This window comes from Procambarus clarkii, chromosome 56 (assembly GCF_040958095.1).
Source record: "Procambarus clarkii isolate CNS0578487 chromosome 56, FALCON_Pclarkii_2.0, whole genome shotgun sequence".
Taxonomy (NCBI): domain Eukaryota; kingdom Metazoa; phylum Arthropoda; class Malacostraca; order Decapoda; family Cambaridae; genus Procambarus; species Procambarus clarkii.
The window spans coordinates 1,722,741-1,740,498 of record NC_091205.1 but is presented as its reverse complement, the minus strand read 5'-3'; the positions used below and the strand labels follow the sequence as shown (position 1 = coordinate 1,740,498).

At 43.0% G+C, this 17,758-nt stretch overlaps 1 protein-coding gene across 1 annotated transcript; it reads right to left on the bottom strand.

Annotated features, from left to right (window-relative positions):
• Positions 1 to 4,573: 4,573 nt before the first annotated feature.
• LOC123756275 (uncharacterized) lies at positions 4,574 to 5,203 on the bottom strand. Its single transcript, XM_045739352.2, has one exon. The coding sequence runs from the start codon at positions 5,201 to 5,203 to the stop codon at positions 4,574 to 4,576; it is 630 nt and encodes a 209-aa protein (XP_045595308.2).
• Positions 5,204 to 17,758: the final 12,555 nt, after the last annotated feature.

Below are 17,758 nucleotides of genomic sequence, written 5' to 3'. Positions count from 1 at the left end.
ACCATGTCACAGTGGTGATCTTCAGATAGCTACTGTGTCACAGTGGTGATCTTCAGGTGGCTACTGTGTCGCAGTGGTGATCTTCAGGTGGCTACTGTGTCGCAGTGGTGATCTTCAGGTGGCTACTGTGTCGCAGTGGTGATCTTCAGGTGGCTACTGTGTCACAGTGGTGATCTTCAGGTGGCTACTGTGTCACAGTGGTGATCTTCAGGTGGCTACCATGTCACAGTGGTGATCTTCAGATAGCTACTGTGTCACAGTGGTGATCTTCAGGTGGCTACTGTGTCACAGTGGTGATCTTCAGGTGGCTACTGTGTCGCAGTGGTGATCTTCAGGTGGCTACTGTGTCGCAGTGGTGATCTTCAGGTGGCTACTGTGTCACAGTGGTGATCTTCAGGTGGCTACTGTGTCACAGTGATGATTTTCAAGTGGCTACTGTGTCACAGTGGTGATCTTCAGGTGGCTACCATGTCACAGTGGTGATCTTCAGATAGCTACTGTGTCACAGTGGTGATCTTCAGGTGGCTACTGTGTCGCAGTGGTGATCTTCAGGTGGCTACTGTGTCGCAGTGGTGATCTTCAGGTGGCTACTGTGTCGCAGTGGTGATCTTCAGGTGGCTACTGTGTCACAGTGGTGATCTTCAGGTGGCTACTGTGTCGCAGTGGTGATCTTCAGGTGGCTACTGTGTCGCAGTGGTGATCTTCAGGGGGCTACTGTGTCACAGTTGTGATCTTCAGGGGGCTACTGTGTCACAATTGTGATCTTCAGTTGGCTACTGTGTCACAATTGTGATCTTCCGGTGGCTACTGGGTCACTGTTGTGATCTTCAGGGGGCTACTGTGTCACAGTTGTGATCTTCAGGTGGCTACTGTGTCACAGTGGTGATCTTCAGGTGGCTACTGTGTCACAGTTGTGATCTTCAGGTGGCTGTGTCACAGTGGTGATCTTCAGGGGGCTACTGTGTCACAGTGGTGATCTTCAGTTGGCTACTGTGTCACAATTGTGATCTTCCGGTGGCTACTGTGTCACAGTTGTGATCTTCAGGGGGCTACTGTGTCACAGTTGTGATCTTCAGGGGGCTACTGTGTCACAGTTGTGATCTTCAGGTGGCTACTGTGTCACAGTGGTGATCATCAGGTGGCTACTGTGTCACAGTTGTGATCTTCAGGGGGCTACTGTGTCACAGTGGTGATCTTCAGATAGCTACTGTGTCACAGTGGTGATCTTCAGGTGGCTACTGTGTCGCAGTGGTGATCTTCAGGTGGCTACTGTGTCGCAGTGGTGATCTTCAGGTGGCTACTGTGTCGCAGTGGTGATCTTCAGGTGGCTACTGTGTCACAGTGGTGATCTTCAGGTGGCTACTGTGTCGCAGTGGTGATCTTCAGGTGGCTACTGTGTCGCAGTGGTGATCTTCAGGGGGCTACTGTGTCACAGTTGTGATCTTCAGGGGGCTACTGTGTCACAATTGTGATCTTCAGTTGGCTACTGTGTCACAATTGTGATCTTCCGGTGGCTACTGGGTCACTGTTGTGATCTTCAGGGGGCTACTGTGTCACAGTTGTGATCTTCAGGTGGCTACTGTGTCACAGTGGTGATCTTCAGGTGGCTACTGTGTCACAGTTGTGATCTTCAGGTGGCTGTGTCACAGTGGTGATCTTCAGGGGGCTACTGTGTCACAGTGGTGATCTTCAGTTGGCTACTGTGTCACAATTGTGATCTTCCGGTGGCTACTGTGTCACAGTTGTGATCTTCAGGGGGCTACTGTGTCACAGTTGTGATCTTCAGGGGGCTACTGTGTCACAGTTGTGATCTTCAGGTGGCTACTGTGTCACAGTGGTGATCATCAGGTGGCTACTGTGTCACAGTTGTGATCTTCAGGGGGCTACTGTGTCATTGTTGTGATCTTCAGGTGGCTGCTGTCTCACAGTGATGATCTTCAGGTGGCTACTGTGTCACAGTTGTGAACTGTTTGCGACAATGAACAAGATATTATTGAACATAAAGCACTAACTGCCATTGACCTCAACGTGACAGGTTGATGAAAGTGACCTTCACACTGCAGTCTTCACTAAGGGAACCAAATTAGGAATGTGCCTTAATGCTGACAGTCAAGTCAAATCACATCAAATCCATAACGCTATTCATAAATGATTGTATATTTTTAATTGGGAAAGTGCTCATAAAAAGTAAAGTCCAATAATAATATAAGTGAGCCACAGGAACAACAGAGCAAGTTGACAATGTCTTTATCAGAATTACAAACTTAATTGTAACAACTTAGGCTAATCATTTCACTGCTGGCTGGACTAAACTGGTGGATAGCAATCTTTATTAATAATTACATTTTAGGCATAAAGTGAGTGACATTTACCTAAGAATTAGAAAGGTCATATAATTATAGTTACAATACATATCACAAAATTTGAATGATGAAATAATTAGCAGTAGAACTAATTTATACTTACAATACCATAACGTTGTGTATATTTTCACACTTGCACACTAATGTGTATATTTGCACACTTGCACACTATTGCTGATATTTGCACACTTGCACACTATTGTTGATATTTGCACACTTGCACACTATTGTGTATATTTCGACACCCTCAGCATTCTGCATCAACAAACTCAGGAGCTGTTGTGGCTCAGTCACTCGGAACACACAGCTCATACACCATCGACATGACTTCAGTTGTGGGCTAAGCCTCTTGCAGGGCCAGTAAGCTGTTACTTGTTTCTTGTTTCTGTCTTACTTATGAGGCGGTGTATTAGTCTTTATGACTTGTTACTGATCGCGTCAGTAAGATTTTAGCCCCAAGTCGTTGAAGCTAATTCGATTCCAAATTTGCAATGTATATAGGACAAAAGCGTAATAAATGAGTCAATGCATTAATATAAGAACGTTCGGTAGACTGGGCTAGAAGCCAAGCTCGACACCTGCAAGCTCTAGGTGAGTGCATGATCAGCCCCACAACTCTGGGGAGTGGCACTCCTAATAAAGTGGAAATGGAAGTTTGAAAACCTGGAAAATCTGCGTACAAATGAGAGCACAAGCTCCATACATGGAACTCTGACCGCAGATGGGAGGAAAATTATGATCTTGGTAATCTACAATCCCCCACCAGACAGTAGAAGGCCCTGGCAGTAATATGATGACAATAAAAAGACATGTATAGATGAACTGTAGAAGGCCTCTCAAACTTGAGAGGCAAGCAGGAGTGAGCGGAAAGGTCCTAGCATGGGTAAGGAACTACCTAACAGGAAGGAGCCAGAGAGTTATGGTAAAGAGCGAAAAGTCGGACTGGCGAACAGTAACAAGTGAAGTACGTGAAGGATCGGTGCTAGGACCAATTCTATTTCTAATATACGTTAACGACATGTTTACAGGAGTAGAATCCTACATGTCATTGTTTGCGGATGATGCAAAGTTGATGAGAAGAGTTGTGACAGATGAGGATTGTATTATCCTCCAAGAGGATTTGAACAGGTTGCAGAGATGGTCAAAGAAATGACTACTGGAGTTCAACACGAGCAAATGTAAAGTTATGGAAATGGGACTAGGTGATAGGAAATCAAAGGGACAGTACACAATGAAGGGGAACTGCCTACCTGTGACGACGCGAGAAAGAAACCTGGGCGTGGACGTAACACCTAATTTAACTCCTGAGGCACATATAAATAGGATATCGACAGCAGCGTACTCTACATTGACAAAAGTTAGAACATCATTCAGAAACTAAGTAAGGAGGTATTTAGGGAGCTTTATACTGCCTACATGAGGCTAGTCTTAAAATATGCAGCCCCATCATGGAGTCCCCACCTGAAGAAACACATAAGGAAACTGGAAAAGGTTCAGAAGTTTGCAACGAGATTTGTCCCTGCGTTACGAGGGATGGGGTACGAGGAGCGCCTGAAGGAACTGAGCCTTACGACACTAGAAAAAAAGAAAGGAGAAGGGGGATATGATAGGAACGTATAAAATACTCAGGGGGATTGACAGAGTTGACATAGACGAAATGGTCACATGGATTAGTAACAGAACGAGGGGACATGGGTGGAAGCTGGAAACTCAGATGAGTCAAAGAGATGTTAGGAAGTTTTCTTTTGGCGTGAGAGTAATGAAAAAATGGAATGCACTTAAGGAGCAGGTGATGAAAGCAAATTCTATTCATAATTTTATAACTAGGTATGATAAGGAAATAAGACCTGAGTCATTACTGTCAACAACCGATGGCTCGAAAGGCGGGATCCAAGAGACAGTGATCGATCCTGCAGACACAAGTAGGTGAGTACAAATAGGTGAGTACAACTCTCCCCCCTCCCCCCCCCCCCTCCCACCTGTCATCTGGTGACCCAGCCAAGCTCTGAATATTTCAGCACCTCAGCTGTGAACTGTGTTGACCTAGTGGTCGCAGGTCAACTTTAATTGTTGTCACATTCAGACTTCCTCGCTCGTATAATTCTTGTCAGCCTCTTGTGTAAACATCAAGGGTTCTGAAAATAATTCATTATTATACAGCAGACACTGTAGTTATGCTTGTGTTATGCTTCAGTTATACAATAACTTTATTACTTCTTTTGAATACACGCTTGTATTTGTTTTTGTTTAGCCTCGTAAAGCTCAGGGAGCACTAGCGCATTATCACGGTCAGGGAGCACTAGCTCATTATCACGGTCAGGGAGCACTAGCTCATTATCACGGTCTGGGAGCTCTAGCGCATTATCACGGTCAGGGAGCATTGGCTCATTATCACGGTCAGGGAGCACTGGCTCATTATCCCGGTCAAGGAGCACTGGCTCATTATCACGGTCAGGGAGCACTGGCTCATTATCACGGTCAGGGAGCACTGGCTCATTATCACGGTCAGGGAGCACTGGCTCATTATCACGGTCAGGGAGCACTGGCTCATTATCACGGTCAGGGAGCACTGGCTCATTATAATGGTCAAGGAGAATTAGCTCATTATCACGGTCAAGGAGCACTAGCTCATTATCATGGTCAGGAAGCACTGGCTCATTATATCGGTCACGGAGCACTGGCTCATTATCACGGTCAGGGAGTACTAGCTCATTATCACGGTTAGGGAGCACCGGCTCATTATTACGGTCAGGGCGAACTAGCTCATTATCACAATCAGGAAGCACGAGCTCATTATCCCAGTCAGGAAGCACTGGCTCATTATCACGATTAACTGCCATATATTTGGAAAGCAGCTAACGTAGTCCCGATAAACAAGATAGGGGATAGACAGGAGGCACTGAACTACAGGCCAGTGTCCCTAACCTGCATACCATGCAAGATGATGGAGAAGATTGTGCGAAGAAAGCTAGTGGAGCATCTGGAGCGAAGGAACTTTGTAACACAGCATCAGCATGGTTTCAGGGATGGCAGGTCCTGCCTCACAGGGTTACTTGAATTCTACGACCTGGCAACAAAAATAAGGCAAGAAATAGAAGGGTGGGCAGACTGCATATTTTTGGATTGTCAGAAAGCCTTTGATACAGTACCACACAAGAGGCTAGTGAAAAAGATGAAAATGCAGACTGGAGTTAAGGGAAGGTACTCCATTGGATAAAGGAGTACCTAAGCAACAGGAGACAACGAGTCTGTGTGAGGGGGTGAGGTCTCGGATTGGCGAGACGTTACAAGTAGAGTCCCGCAGGCGTCAGTCCTTGGACCTATACTGTTTCTGGTATAAGTAAATGATCTCCCAGAGGGTATAGATTCGTTCCTTTCAACATTTGCTGATGATGCAAAAATTATGAGGAGGATTGAAACAGAGGATGATAGTAGGAGGCTGCAAGATGACCTAGATAGACTGAGTGAATGGTCCAACAAATGGCTGTTGAAGTTCAACCCGGGTAAATGCAAAGTAATGAAACTAGGCAATGGAAACAGGAGGCCAGACACAGGATACAGAATAGGAGATGAAGTACTTAATGAAAGAGACAGAGAGAAAGATCTAGGAGTTGATAACACACCAAACCTGTCTCCTGAAGCCCACATAAAAAGAATAATGTTTGTGGCATATGCGAGGCTGGCTAACATCAGAACGGCGTTCAGGAACCTGTGTAAGGAATCATTCAGAATCTTGTACACCACATATGTAAGACCAATCCTGGAGTATGCGGCCCCAGCATGGAGCCCGTACCTTGTCAAGCACAAGACGAAGCTGGAAAAAGTCTAAAGGTATGCTACTAGACTAGTCCCAGAACTAAGAGGCATGAGTTATGAGGAAAGTCTGCGGGAATGCACCTTACGACACTGGAAGACAGAAGAGTAAGGGGGGACATGATCACAACGTACGAAATCCTCAGGGGAATCGCCCGGGTAAACAAGGATAAACTATTCGACAGTTGCGGGACGCGAACAAGGGGACACAGGTGGAAACTGAGTACCCACATGAGCCACAAGTACGTAAGAAGGAACTTTTTCAGTGTCAGAGTAATTAATGGATGGAATGCATTAGGCAGTGATGTGGTGAGTAGTGTAAAAGGAGACGAATTGAGGTAAAAATTTTCAGAAACGGTTGGGCACTTCCATGCCAACTTGACCCTGGCGGGCCAGATCGTCCATCCCTCTTATTTTAGGTGGTTAGGTTAGGGCACAGTCAGCGCGCTCCTGGCTGGCTGGCGGGGGTAGGGTGGTGGTCCCCCCTGGGGTCCCGGGGGGACTACCACCCAGGGTATACCTGAGGAACTGGTGCCCTATCCTAACCTGCTTTTTTTTACTTTTTGTCGCCTTGCTTTAAGATGAGTCTAGGGCCTCAAGAAGGGGGTCTCTACTTATGAGAGGTACCGAGGATGAATGTTCAATAGTTGGAAACCAAAAAAATACACTGGTGAAAGGCGTATAAACGTTTTTGGAGTATTTTAATGGCATGAGCAAAATGCACGATTTGTCCCGGGGGTGTTACGAGAGTACTACGGTATGAATTTGGGGGCCCTTACTTTTGAATGGATCAGAGGGTGAATGTTCAATAGATTCAAACCAAGAAACACAGTTGAAAGCGAATATAGAAGTTTTGGAGTACTTTAATGAGGCTATGACTGAATAGTATAGGGAGCCCTTGGGCACAGCTCCATTTTCTGTAATGGTCAGAGGTGGATAACCCCAGTGGGGGTCAAGCATACAAGGGGGGGTCAAGATTCCTTACAAAGACCAAGTTTGGATATATAGGTGTAGTAAGCCTTATCTTGAATTTGCATGATACTGTGGGGTACATTGACATGAAGGGCGAGTCATAGAACAGGATCTGCATGTGAGATGGGTCATATTGGGGTTTTAAAGAAGTTAAGATAGCTTTAAAGAGTCCTGTGTGCTTGATAGTGGGGAAATGTTCAGTCAATAATTCTCGTGTTTTGAATCTGAATGAGGGGTCCTAGTTTGCGTTCTAGTCGTAAAATGAGTTCCTTAGTATATTTGCTATGGAAAATGAGCTTTCAATACTCTATATAATTTGAAATGAGGTCAAGAAAGACATGTTTATGTGCGAGAAGAGTCAGGTTGGAAACTGTTTATTCCAGTCATCCCCCCTTGGCTTTGCTCCGTTTTCTGTAGCTAAAGTAAAGATTCCATTTTCTGTGGCATTCAGTTGATTACTGGTGAAAAAGGCATACTTGAATTTGTATGGTTCTAACCTGTTTATAGATTTTATAGATATATTTTTCGGGCTTCAAATTAGATTTTAATATGAAAAATAGCATCAAATGTATGTCTATCTTTTGTAATAAACGTTACAAGCATTAACAATACCTGTGATATTTCATAGAATACGAAAAGAAGTTTAAATAGTGGGGCCTCAGTCATATTGTGTTGGGTTTGACACTCCAAACATTAAATTGACACTCGTAAATATACTATAAAGGAAAGTATTTGAGTGGGTTAAGCAATTTAATACGTACTGGGAAATCTGTTCGTATTCTGTATTAAATTTCATTTTTTAACATCATAATAGTTTTCAGCTATTGTGGTGGGGGCCCAATAACTTCATATAGCGCATTGACTGGCAGTATCTGTGGCTATGAAATGCTTTTTGAAATCATGTGTTAAAATTTAAAAGTCGACAGTTGCCATTTATGTCAGTGCCGTGGTATATCAAGCGCAAAGGTTTTCAGAAAATGTTACACCTCCACCTTTCAAAAAGTGAAAAAATGAATTCATTTTGGCATTACTGTCATTACTTTGGAAGTTCTTTAATGATAGCACATGCTTAAACAAACTCGCTCGCAAAAACAAACATTTTTTTTTTTTGTTTAACTTACACAAATAAACCCAGGGCTTTCACATTCGCGCAAAATACTTAGTCCCCCCTAAACTTAAAACAGTTGCACAATCTTACTTAAACACATTGCTAAACTCTTATACACAAACAAAAACTCAATTTTTAACTTACACAAATAAACCCAGGGCTTTCACATTCGCGCAAAATACTTAGTCCCCCCTAAACTTAAAACAGTTGCACAATCTTACTTAAACACATTGCTAAACTCTTATACACAAACAAAAACTCAATTTTTAACTTACACAAATAAACCCAGGGCTTTCACATTCGCGCAAAATACTTAGTCCCCCCTAAACTTAAAACAGTTGCACAATCTTACTTAAACACATTGCTAAACTCTTACACACAAACAAAAACTCAATTTTTAACTTACACAAATAAACCCAGGGCTTTCACATTCGCGCAAAATACTTAGTCCCCCCTAAACTTAAAACAGTTGCGCAATCTTACTTAAACACATTGCTAAACTTGTAACGGTTCTATTGTTACATAAAGTATGGTGACAAATAAACACAGTCACTAAGATACTATATATATATTTGGTTGAATATACAGAAGTACACCGGTGATACTTTGGTGTGAGTTGAGCGCACTGAGCGATGGTACAGCATCTCGCAAGTGTCTGCTCTAGACCACACTTGAAAGTAGACTAGTTAATGTTTGCTATTCTTGCCGCTTATATTGCTCAGGCAACACCTCACCGTGCTGCCCGGGCAACGCCTCACCTCATTCATCTCCAAAGGTTGACAGGAATACTAACACTATATTTGGAGCGAGTATATTATTGGGATAATCTACTCGCTACAGAACTCCCCCTCCCAGGGGATGAAAGGGAAAATACTTGATCAAGGAACTTAGCTGGTCGGTGAATTGTACGCCCTGCTCGCGTTACATAACCATCAAAGTTAACTTCCTTCTCTTCGCTGATGTCATCTAACTGCGGTCGTAGGGTGGGAGGTCGCACAGGATCGTCCGTCATCGTAGGATCAGGTTGTGGTGTGGCTGGTAACTGGGGTTGTAGGGTGGGAGGTCGTACAGGATCGTCCGTTGTCGTAGGTGGTGGTGCTGCTGGTAACTGTGGTCGAAAAGTGAACTGCGTAGTCGGCGGATGTGTCTCTAGATTTAGCAGTGTTGCAGACGTTGAGACAAAGCCTGGAGCAGAGCAGAGAGCTGAGTGAGGCCGGAGTCGTGGAGCTCTATGTGGGAGAGCGTGGCGGCTCGATTGAGGTTTGTGAGTGTCTAAACTCGGGGAGCGAGAGCGTGGCGGCTCGATGCGGTCGTAGTCTGCTGTCTGCTCTGTGTCGAAGCTGTAGCGTCTTGAGTTGATTAGGACTGTACACGCCGAGTACTACATTGTTGACTGTGGAAATTGTAGTCTGGTACCAAAAGATGTAGGCAGTGTGTGGACAAGCTCGGTGTAGCAGGAGAGAAGAAGGTGCATAATTGTTGCGTCCTTGGGTCGCTGGTGGAGCATTTAGATCCAGGGCGGATGGGCTCGGGCACCAGGACATTAGGAGGTAATGTAGGCACGTAGTTAGGACAACGAGGTAATCACTGCTAGAGCTGAATTGTCCTGGAGGCGACAAAGAGTCGGAAACGCAAGCTGTAAGTCTTGTACTGCGCAAAGTGCTTGAGTCGGCAGAGTATCAGAATGCAGTGAACGTGTAGATGAATCTGACGAAAGAGCAGCTTTCGTGGACGCCCCTGTAGAACAAGCAGTGCCCTGGCAGCGACGGAGAGTCGGCAGGGCAGGCTGTAGATCCCACATGATGTAGTTACTGATGAAGCTGCCAGATGAGTGAGTAGTGATCGTGGAGCAGCAAGCCGTAGTAGATGAAAATGCAGAGATGATCGCGATGAAAATCATAGCTGTGGCAAGGGTGTTGGCAACGTTCCACGACAGGTGGCTGTGGTCCACAGCAAGCAGCAGCAGTGGAGGTCCAGTGAGAGTCCATGTTGTAGTCCATCATGGCTGGGTATCGTCGAAACTCTCTGGGGTCACCAATGTAACGGTTCTATTGTTACGTAAAGTATGGTGACAAATAAACACAGACACTAAGATACTATATATATATTTGGTCGAATATACAGAAGTACACCGGTGATACTTTGGTGTGAGTTGAGCGCACTGAGCGTTGGTACAGTATCTCGCAAGTGTCTGCTCTAGACCACACTTGAAAGTAGACTAGTTAATGTTTGCTATTCTTGCCGCTTATATTGCTCGGGCAACACCTCACCGTGCTGCGCGGGCAACGCCTCACCTCATTCATCTCCAAAGGTTGACAGGAATACTAACACTATATTTGGAGCGAGTATATTATTGGGATAATCTACTCGCTACAAACTCTTATACACAAACAAAAACTCAATTTTTAACTTACACAAATAAACACCGGCTTTGCACATTCACACAAAAAAATATGCTTAGTCCCCCCTAGACTTGAACACTCACAATCTTACGGTGCTTTAATTTCCAAAGCCTTCCAAACCTGCACTGGGTCCTGCCCAGCAGACTGCGGCTGGATGGGTTACAATTGAGCCAAAAACAGTTGGTCAGGGCGAGATACGGCCTCATTTTTAGAGACATTTACTATAGCAAAAGCTTGAACGTCGAGAACTGAATGCGGGCCTGCACGAGAGTTGTTCTTGGCACTCAAATGTTTAGAGATTAAAATACATAGAATCTGCAAGAGCCCACCCAAGTCGCTCACGCGGGCAATAGACATGTTTTTCGCCCAAGTGTATTTATTTAAAATAAAAATACGTCAGATAGAAAGATTTTCGCATTGCTATTATATTTACCTTATAAAGCCTCTTTATAAAAATGATATGCCACTGCGTATTATGATTGTTTTATAATAAATATTGCATAAATACTTACACGATTTCATAAACAAAAAATTATTTTAATGAGCCATGTTAGGAAGGCATCATCATTACAATAAATGCAAACTTTTAAACTAACTTAAAAGATATATGTTATTGTTTAAGAGTTTCATTCTGTATCAAAAGGTTGCCAATGTTTTCAAAACTCTGGCCTACAAATTTTTTTTTAAGGTTTTCCGAGGGAGTAAATCTTGCTTCCTCTTTCTCCCACGTGTGTCCTCATTTGGACCGGATGGAGAGTAACCTTATGGAGAGTAACCTTCGTGCAAGTCCTGACTCAGTTCCCCAACGTCCAAACTATTGGACATTGCAAAATTTCACTAAATAATGCGGTATTTTAGTTGCCCCCTCTAATTATAGAGATTTTAATCTCTAAACATTTGAGTGTCAAGAACAACTCTCGTGCAGGCCCCCGTTCAGTCCCCGACGTTCAAGCTTTTTTCTATAGTAAATGTCTCTAAAATGAGGCCGTATCTCGCCCTGACCAACTGTTTTTGGCTCAATTGTAACCCATCCAGCAGCAGTCTGCTGAATAGAAGGGCAGTGGGCCTGATAAAAATAAACAAAAAATAAACATAAATTGTTAGACTAGCTCTTTACATATGCTAGTTGTTTAATTTATTAACTGCTACTAATGCGATGATGATGCAAGAGGAGCCAGTACACATCTATGGATCAACCAATAAAAGCAGCAGACTTCTAGATGTTACTACTGCTCGGCATAGCCCCCCCCCCCCCCCCCCCGTAGCAAAATGGGAATAGGGGGGGGGGGCTGCATTAATAAAATGAATTAAAACTAACATTCAATTATATATTCTCAAACTTATGCAAAAAAAACTTTACAATCACATTTGCAAAACTTGCACAAATTAATTTTGGCAATTTCGTTTACCCATTATTTGTTTGTTTTTCTTGTTTGAGCCAAAAATGAATTGTTGGGTTCATTACCAGAGTCTATTTCCCACCGTGGTAACCCTTCCCACTACCCGCCCCACATGATGGGATTCATAATAAATGAACTAAACTAGCATTCAATTATATTCTCAACAAACTTATGCAACCCCCATACAATTACATTAGCAAGCTAACACAAATTCATTGAGCAAGTTTAACTATTCGCATACTTTGCGTCATTATATAATGGAATACGAAAAGGAAATTCGCAGAATTCAGAGATAACACCATCAATGGAGTCCAAGAAATACGCTTGTACTTCATTCATAATGATGCGCTGCCAGGAATCTTAGCAAAGTAACCAAAATATTTGCTTACTGTATGTATGTGCAGGATGCACATGACTCTCCGGTTAGGCGGTTGTGGAGTGAGACCAGCAACTGCAGACTTCCCATAGTCGTAAAAATGCCTTGCATAGAGACCGTTGCAAGCCTCTTGTTGAATCACTTAGGGTGCATATATGTGTGTGTGTGTGTGTGTGTGTGTGTGTGTGTGTGTGTGTGTGTGTGTGTGTGTGTGTGCGTGTGTGTGTATGTGTGTGTGTGTGTGTGTGTGTGTGTGTGTGTGTGTGTGTGTGTGTGTGTGTGTGTGTGTGTGTGTGTAACGAGCTTTCAAGAGATTGTCACATAGCTAAACAATATGTAGGGTTCAGTTTCCAAATCAATTATGCGGCTCTCGAACCCTTTTCCCCGCTACATGCGGGAGATCCGTTTTATTTTCAGCTAAAATATGCATTATATTCAGGGGGGTTCGCCGTGTCATAGCACAACCAAAAGCCCAATATACTCCCCTAAACTTTCCCTATACGTCAACTTTTCCGTTGTACGTCAGGCTGCGAGCAGCCGCATCCAACAGCCTGGTTGATCAGTCCGGCAACCAGGAGGCCTGGTCGACGACCGGGCCGCGGGGACGCTAAGCCCCGGAAGCACCTCAAGGTAACCTCAAGGTATCCCATCTAAATTAAAAAAAAAAATGCATTTCCAATACCCAATATATATATATATATATATATATATATATATATATATATATATATATATATATATATATATATATATATATATATATATATATATATATATATATATATACTGTCCCTCCCCCTCCCCCACCTACTCAACCCCACCCCACCCCCAGGAATAGGCCTGATTTGTTCAAGCCAAAGCCCAATTGAAATTGAAATTGAAATTGAAATAAGTTTATTGAGGTAAAATACACACAAAGGGATGAGGTAGCTCAAGCTATTCTCACCCCGTTCAGTACAACGTGTTAGTACATACATAGACACACATCACAAACAATAAACCTGTTACCAAACATTCTGAGAGATAAACATGTACATTTCCTCATTCACAAGTGGTATGGTATCAGACGTACACAAATACTTTTATGACCTAGTTATACGGATAATTCAACAAAATATTACAGTCTTGGTGCAAAATTCTTATATCTCTCAAGAATATCATCAACCTTTCCTTTGTGACACATCCAGGCTATTTGCTCAGGAACAGTCCTTATCTCAGTGTTTCTATATACATTAATCAACGGACAATCAAGAACATAATGGGCAAGGGTGTGAGACCTTAACATACCACATAGTTTATACTTCGTGTCATTATCATGAACGCCTATCCCATATTCCCAGTAATATTTGTACCCAAGCCTGAGCCGCATGAACACAGAGTCACTCCAAGCATTTCTCCTTTTACCATAAGTGAAAAGGGTGTTTTGACTCACATACATGTAGTGTTGCATGGTTAGACTTCTCTCATACATTATCCCTCTCCTCTCCACTCCTGCCTGTGCCTGAATATTTCTGATTTTGCTTCTTATTTGTCTCATTGTGAATTCACATTCAATGTCAATTTGTGGTTTTGATGTGGCACGTTTGGCCAAGTCATCCGCCACCTCGTTGAGCACTATTCCAACATGAGATGGAATCCACATGAATTTCACACTATGACCTTTCAGCTGTATCTCAGCTATTCTTCTCTTACAATCCTCAACTATAGACATGAAGACTGGGTTTCGACTGTTTAAGGACTCCAGTGCTCCTCGGCTATCGACAAATACAAAAACATTTTTGTCGTCATGACGTACTTCCTCCAAACACGCCAGAATGGCCTGCAGTTCAGCTTGTGTGGATGATATATAATTACTAAGCCGGAGTTCAATTTTCCTGTCCACAGTCCCAAACTCCGTATATTCCCTTATTAGGACACCACACCCTGCCCTGCCATCCTCCGCCACCGACCCGTCGCAATATACATGTAAACTGTTGCCTCTTGGTAACCGGGATATCATGCTTCCATACATACACCGTAATTGTCCCGGTTCATGATGAATCTTTTTCACATTGAGGGGTACAATTTCGACGTCTATTTTCTGTACTTTCCAGGGAGCAGACATATTACCCTGTCGAGAGGGTTTACAGCAGTCAAGTACATCGTATTCCCTGAGGTCATGAGCTAATCCCCTCGTGTAGCGTGTCTCCCTCAGTTTCCTGGAAGTGTGTACGTCACTCAAGCAGGTCTGAACGCTCTCAAACAGCTTATCCCCTCCTTTTCTCCGCATGAAACGAATAGCTACTCTAGTGTTAATGTCACGGACTCTATCACACACACTCTGTAAATTTAATTCCATTCTCATTATTTCAATCATTGCATTTCTTTGACATCCAAGAATAATCCTCATAGCCTCGTTCTGTATCAGCTCTATTTTTTGAATTCTGCCTTGGCCTGTGTAAGACAAAACGGGTGCTGCGTAGTCTATCAGGGACCGAACAGTGCTTATGTATAACATCCGTAAGATAGGTACCCCAACACCTTTACCAGAAAAAGCCAGTGCTTTTAGAGGATGCAGACGGGCTTTACATAAGGTGCTGATATGATTTATTTCAGCATTTTTACTCTCACATGTGTATCCAACATACATGCCCAGATACTTGTACTTCTGAACACGGCTCAGTTCCACACCATTTAGAGTAAGTGTTATATTTCTTCGTTTCCTATACTCATATTTGGTTTTATCTGCATTTATAACTAAGCCTAACTTGTGACAGGTTGTACCAAGTATGTTAAGAGCAGTTTGAATTTTGTTCCCGGAAGTGCCTTGTATAAGAATGTCATCAGCATATATGATCGTCGTGACCCCTGGAGGATACATTTCTGATGCTAATCTGTTCATTAATACATTGAATAAGGTGGGACTTAATACTCCCCCTTGTGGGGTACCTAACTGAAACCTCCGTTCCTCAGACATGCATCCCTGATAATACACCTGACCTTTTCTGCCCTGTAGATAATCCCTTATCCAGTGTAACAATCTCCCTGTTATTCCCAGATTGGCTAATTCGTATAAGATTACTTCCCCATTGGCTTTATCAAATGCTCCTTGTAGATCAATAAAAACTCTACAATTGTCATCCATATTAGACAAACACTTTAAGAGACAATCCGGAGTACTTTTGCCTTTGACAAAACCAAAGAGATTACTGGACATGTTATCACCTACAAGGTAGAGTAGCCTATTTAACAAAATCCTTTCCATCATTTTACAAAAGCAGGATATTAAGGAGACAGGTCTGTAGCCACCGTTTGACTTAGGGATAGGAATGATGACAGCCTCTTTCCATTTTCTTGGTAACTTTCCCTCTCTATAACTCATATTAAACAAATCAAGTAAGGGACTAGGTTTCATACCGGCTAAATAATTAAGAATGTCATACGTTACTCCATCTTTCCCAGGAGCAGTAGAGCTGCCACTTTTTATAGCATCCAGTAGCTCATCGTGAGTTATCTCAGTGCACGCTATAGATCTTGTATTTAAGGCACATAAAGTTACTCCATTTCTAATATTTTCCCATGACTCAATGGTGATTCTCGTGTCTGCAGGTAAGGACTTCATACCAGCAGCACTAGCCCATTTATCTACTAACTCATTAGCAACCTTCCCTGGATCTGAGTGAGCAATGAATTTGGTCTTACAACCCCTGACTTTATTTACTGCTCTCCATATGTCTTTAAGGTTCTTAGTATTACCAATGGACTGAGCAAAGTCTTGCCAGTATCTGTCCCGCGCCTCCTTCCTCACCTGACTGCATCCCCTAGCCACTTCCAACATTGTATTTTTCTCTTCATCCCTCATTCCATTTTTTATCCATTCTTTATGTGCACTCCGTAGCATTCTCTCCCACCCCTTGACTTGCTGATCATTGGAATATTTAAATTTCTTAGGTCCATGCGTCTTGCTTCCCCTGCCCCCGTTATTTTCCCTCTGTACTAATTTCTCTATGTTCTCGACCATATCCTCGTAAAAACTATCAACGCAGAGCGGCGTGTATTGTTGATACCAATCTCCCATATTTTGAATAAAATAATTTTTCATATCTTTATTAATATTTAGCCTTTTCCTTTCAAAGTGGACTTGTTTTTTACCCAGTGGTAATTCAACGTTCAAGGCAAAAAGGTCACTAAGTAGTTCCCGAACAACCCGAGCCTCCCCCATAATCCCCTGAGAGTTTAAAATGCAGGCATAGTCAAGCCGTCCTCCCCTGATATGAGTTGGTTCATTGTTTCCCAATAGACAGGTATCTGGATGATCTTGTAGAAACTGTAACCACTTGACCCCATTAGTACTAATGCTACCCACTGTCCCAAGGCTTGTGTGCCGAGCATTAAGGTCCCCAATGACCAGTGAAGGATCAGTATAAATGCAGTCAGGTAGATAGTTGGCGTCGAAGCAGTTCCTGGATACATACAAATTAACTACAATAAATTCCCCTTCCCTTAATGATAATTTAACACAGACACTCTCTATACCTTGCGTTTTTGATGGCGGTTCTACTAACTCTGCTGGTATGGAGTTCTTTACATAAATTGACGTGCCTCTGATGTTATTTGCGGCGAAGAGGTGAAACCCTTTATAACCATTTAATTTCAATAATCCTTCATTCCTATCCCCTGTCTCCTGGAGAGCTACAACATCAATATCATTTCCCATCACATAACAATGAACATCTGTAACCCTGTTTCTTAAACCATTAACATTCCATGACAAAACTTTCAGTCTAGGGTGATCCATTATTAATCAATTCACTGCCTAAGTCATCCCCTATAAATTCACTAAATGATAGCCATACCTGGCATAACATCTCCCACCTCCTCCCAAGTTCACCAGTAAAAGCGACATTGCGATTCTCAAGAGATTTTTTCAGCCCTGAGACGTCCATTATTGGCCCAAATGATTCCTTCATTTTATGTGTAATTATAGGGTTCTTCCTTTCACTACGACTACCATCATTCACACACACTTCACTTTCTTTCATTTCAGCACTCAATATTTCATTATTGCCCTCAACCACTATATCCTGATTTTCTTTCACAGTTTTGTAAATTTCCTTGACCTCCTGAACGTTTAATTTCGCCTCGATGGACTCGATTCTCTGCCCAAGATTTTGGAGGAACTCACCAACTTTTCTTAGTTCAGCCCACACCTCCTTGGCCATATTATTATGACCCTCTTTCTGAGCCACAGTAGCCACTTCACTCACCGTTACTTTGTCACTGCCGGAGTCCTGAGTGGTGGCGTGGCTGCTTGTTGCTTGAGCCTGACGAAGTAAAGGAGACTC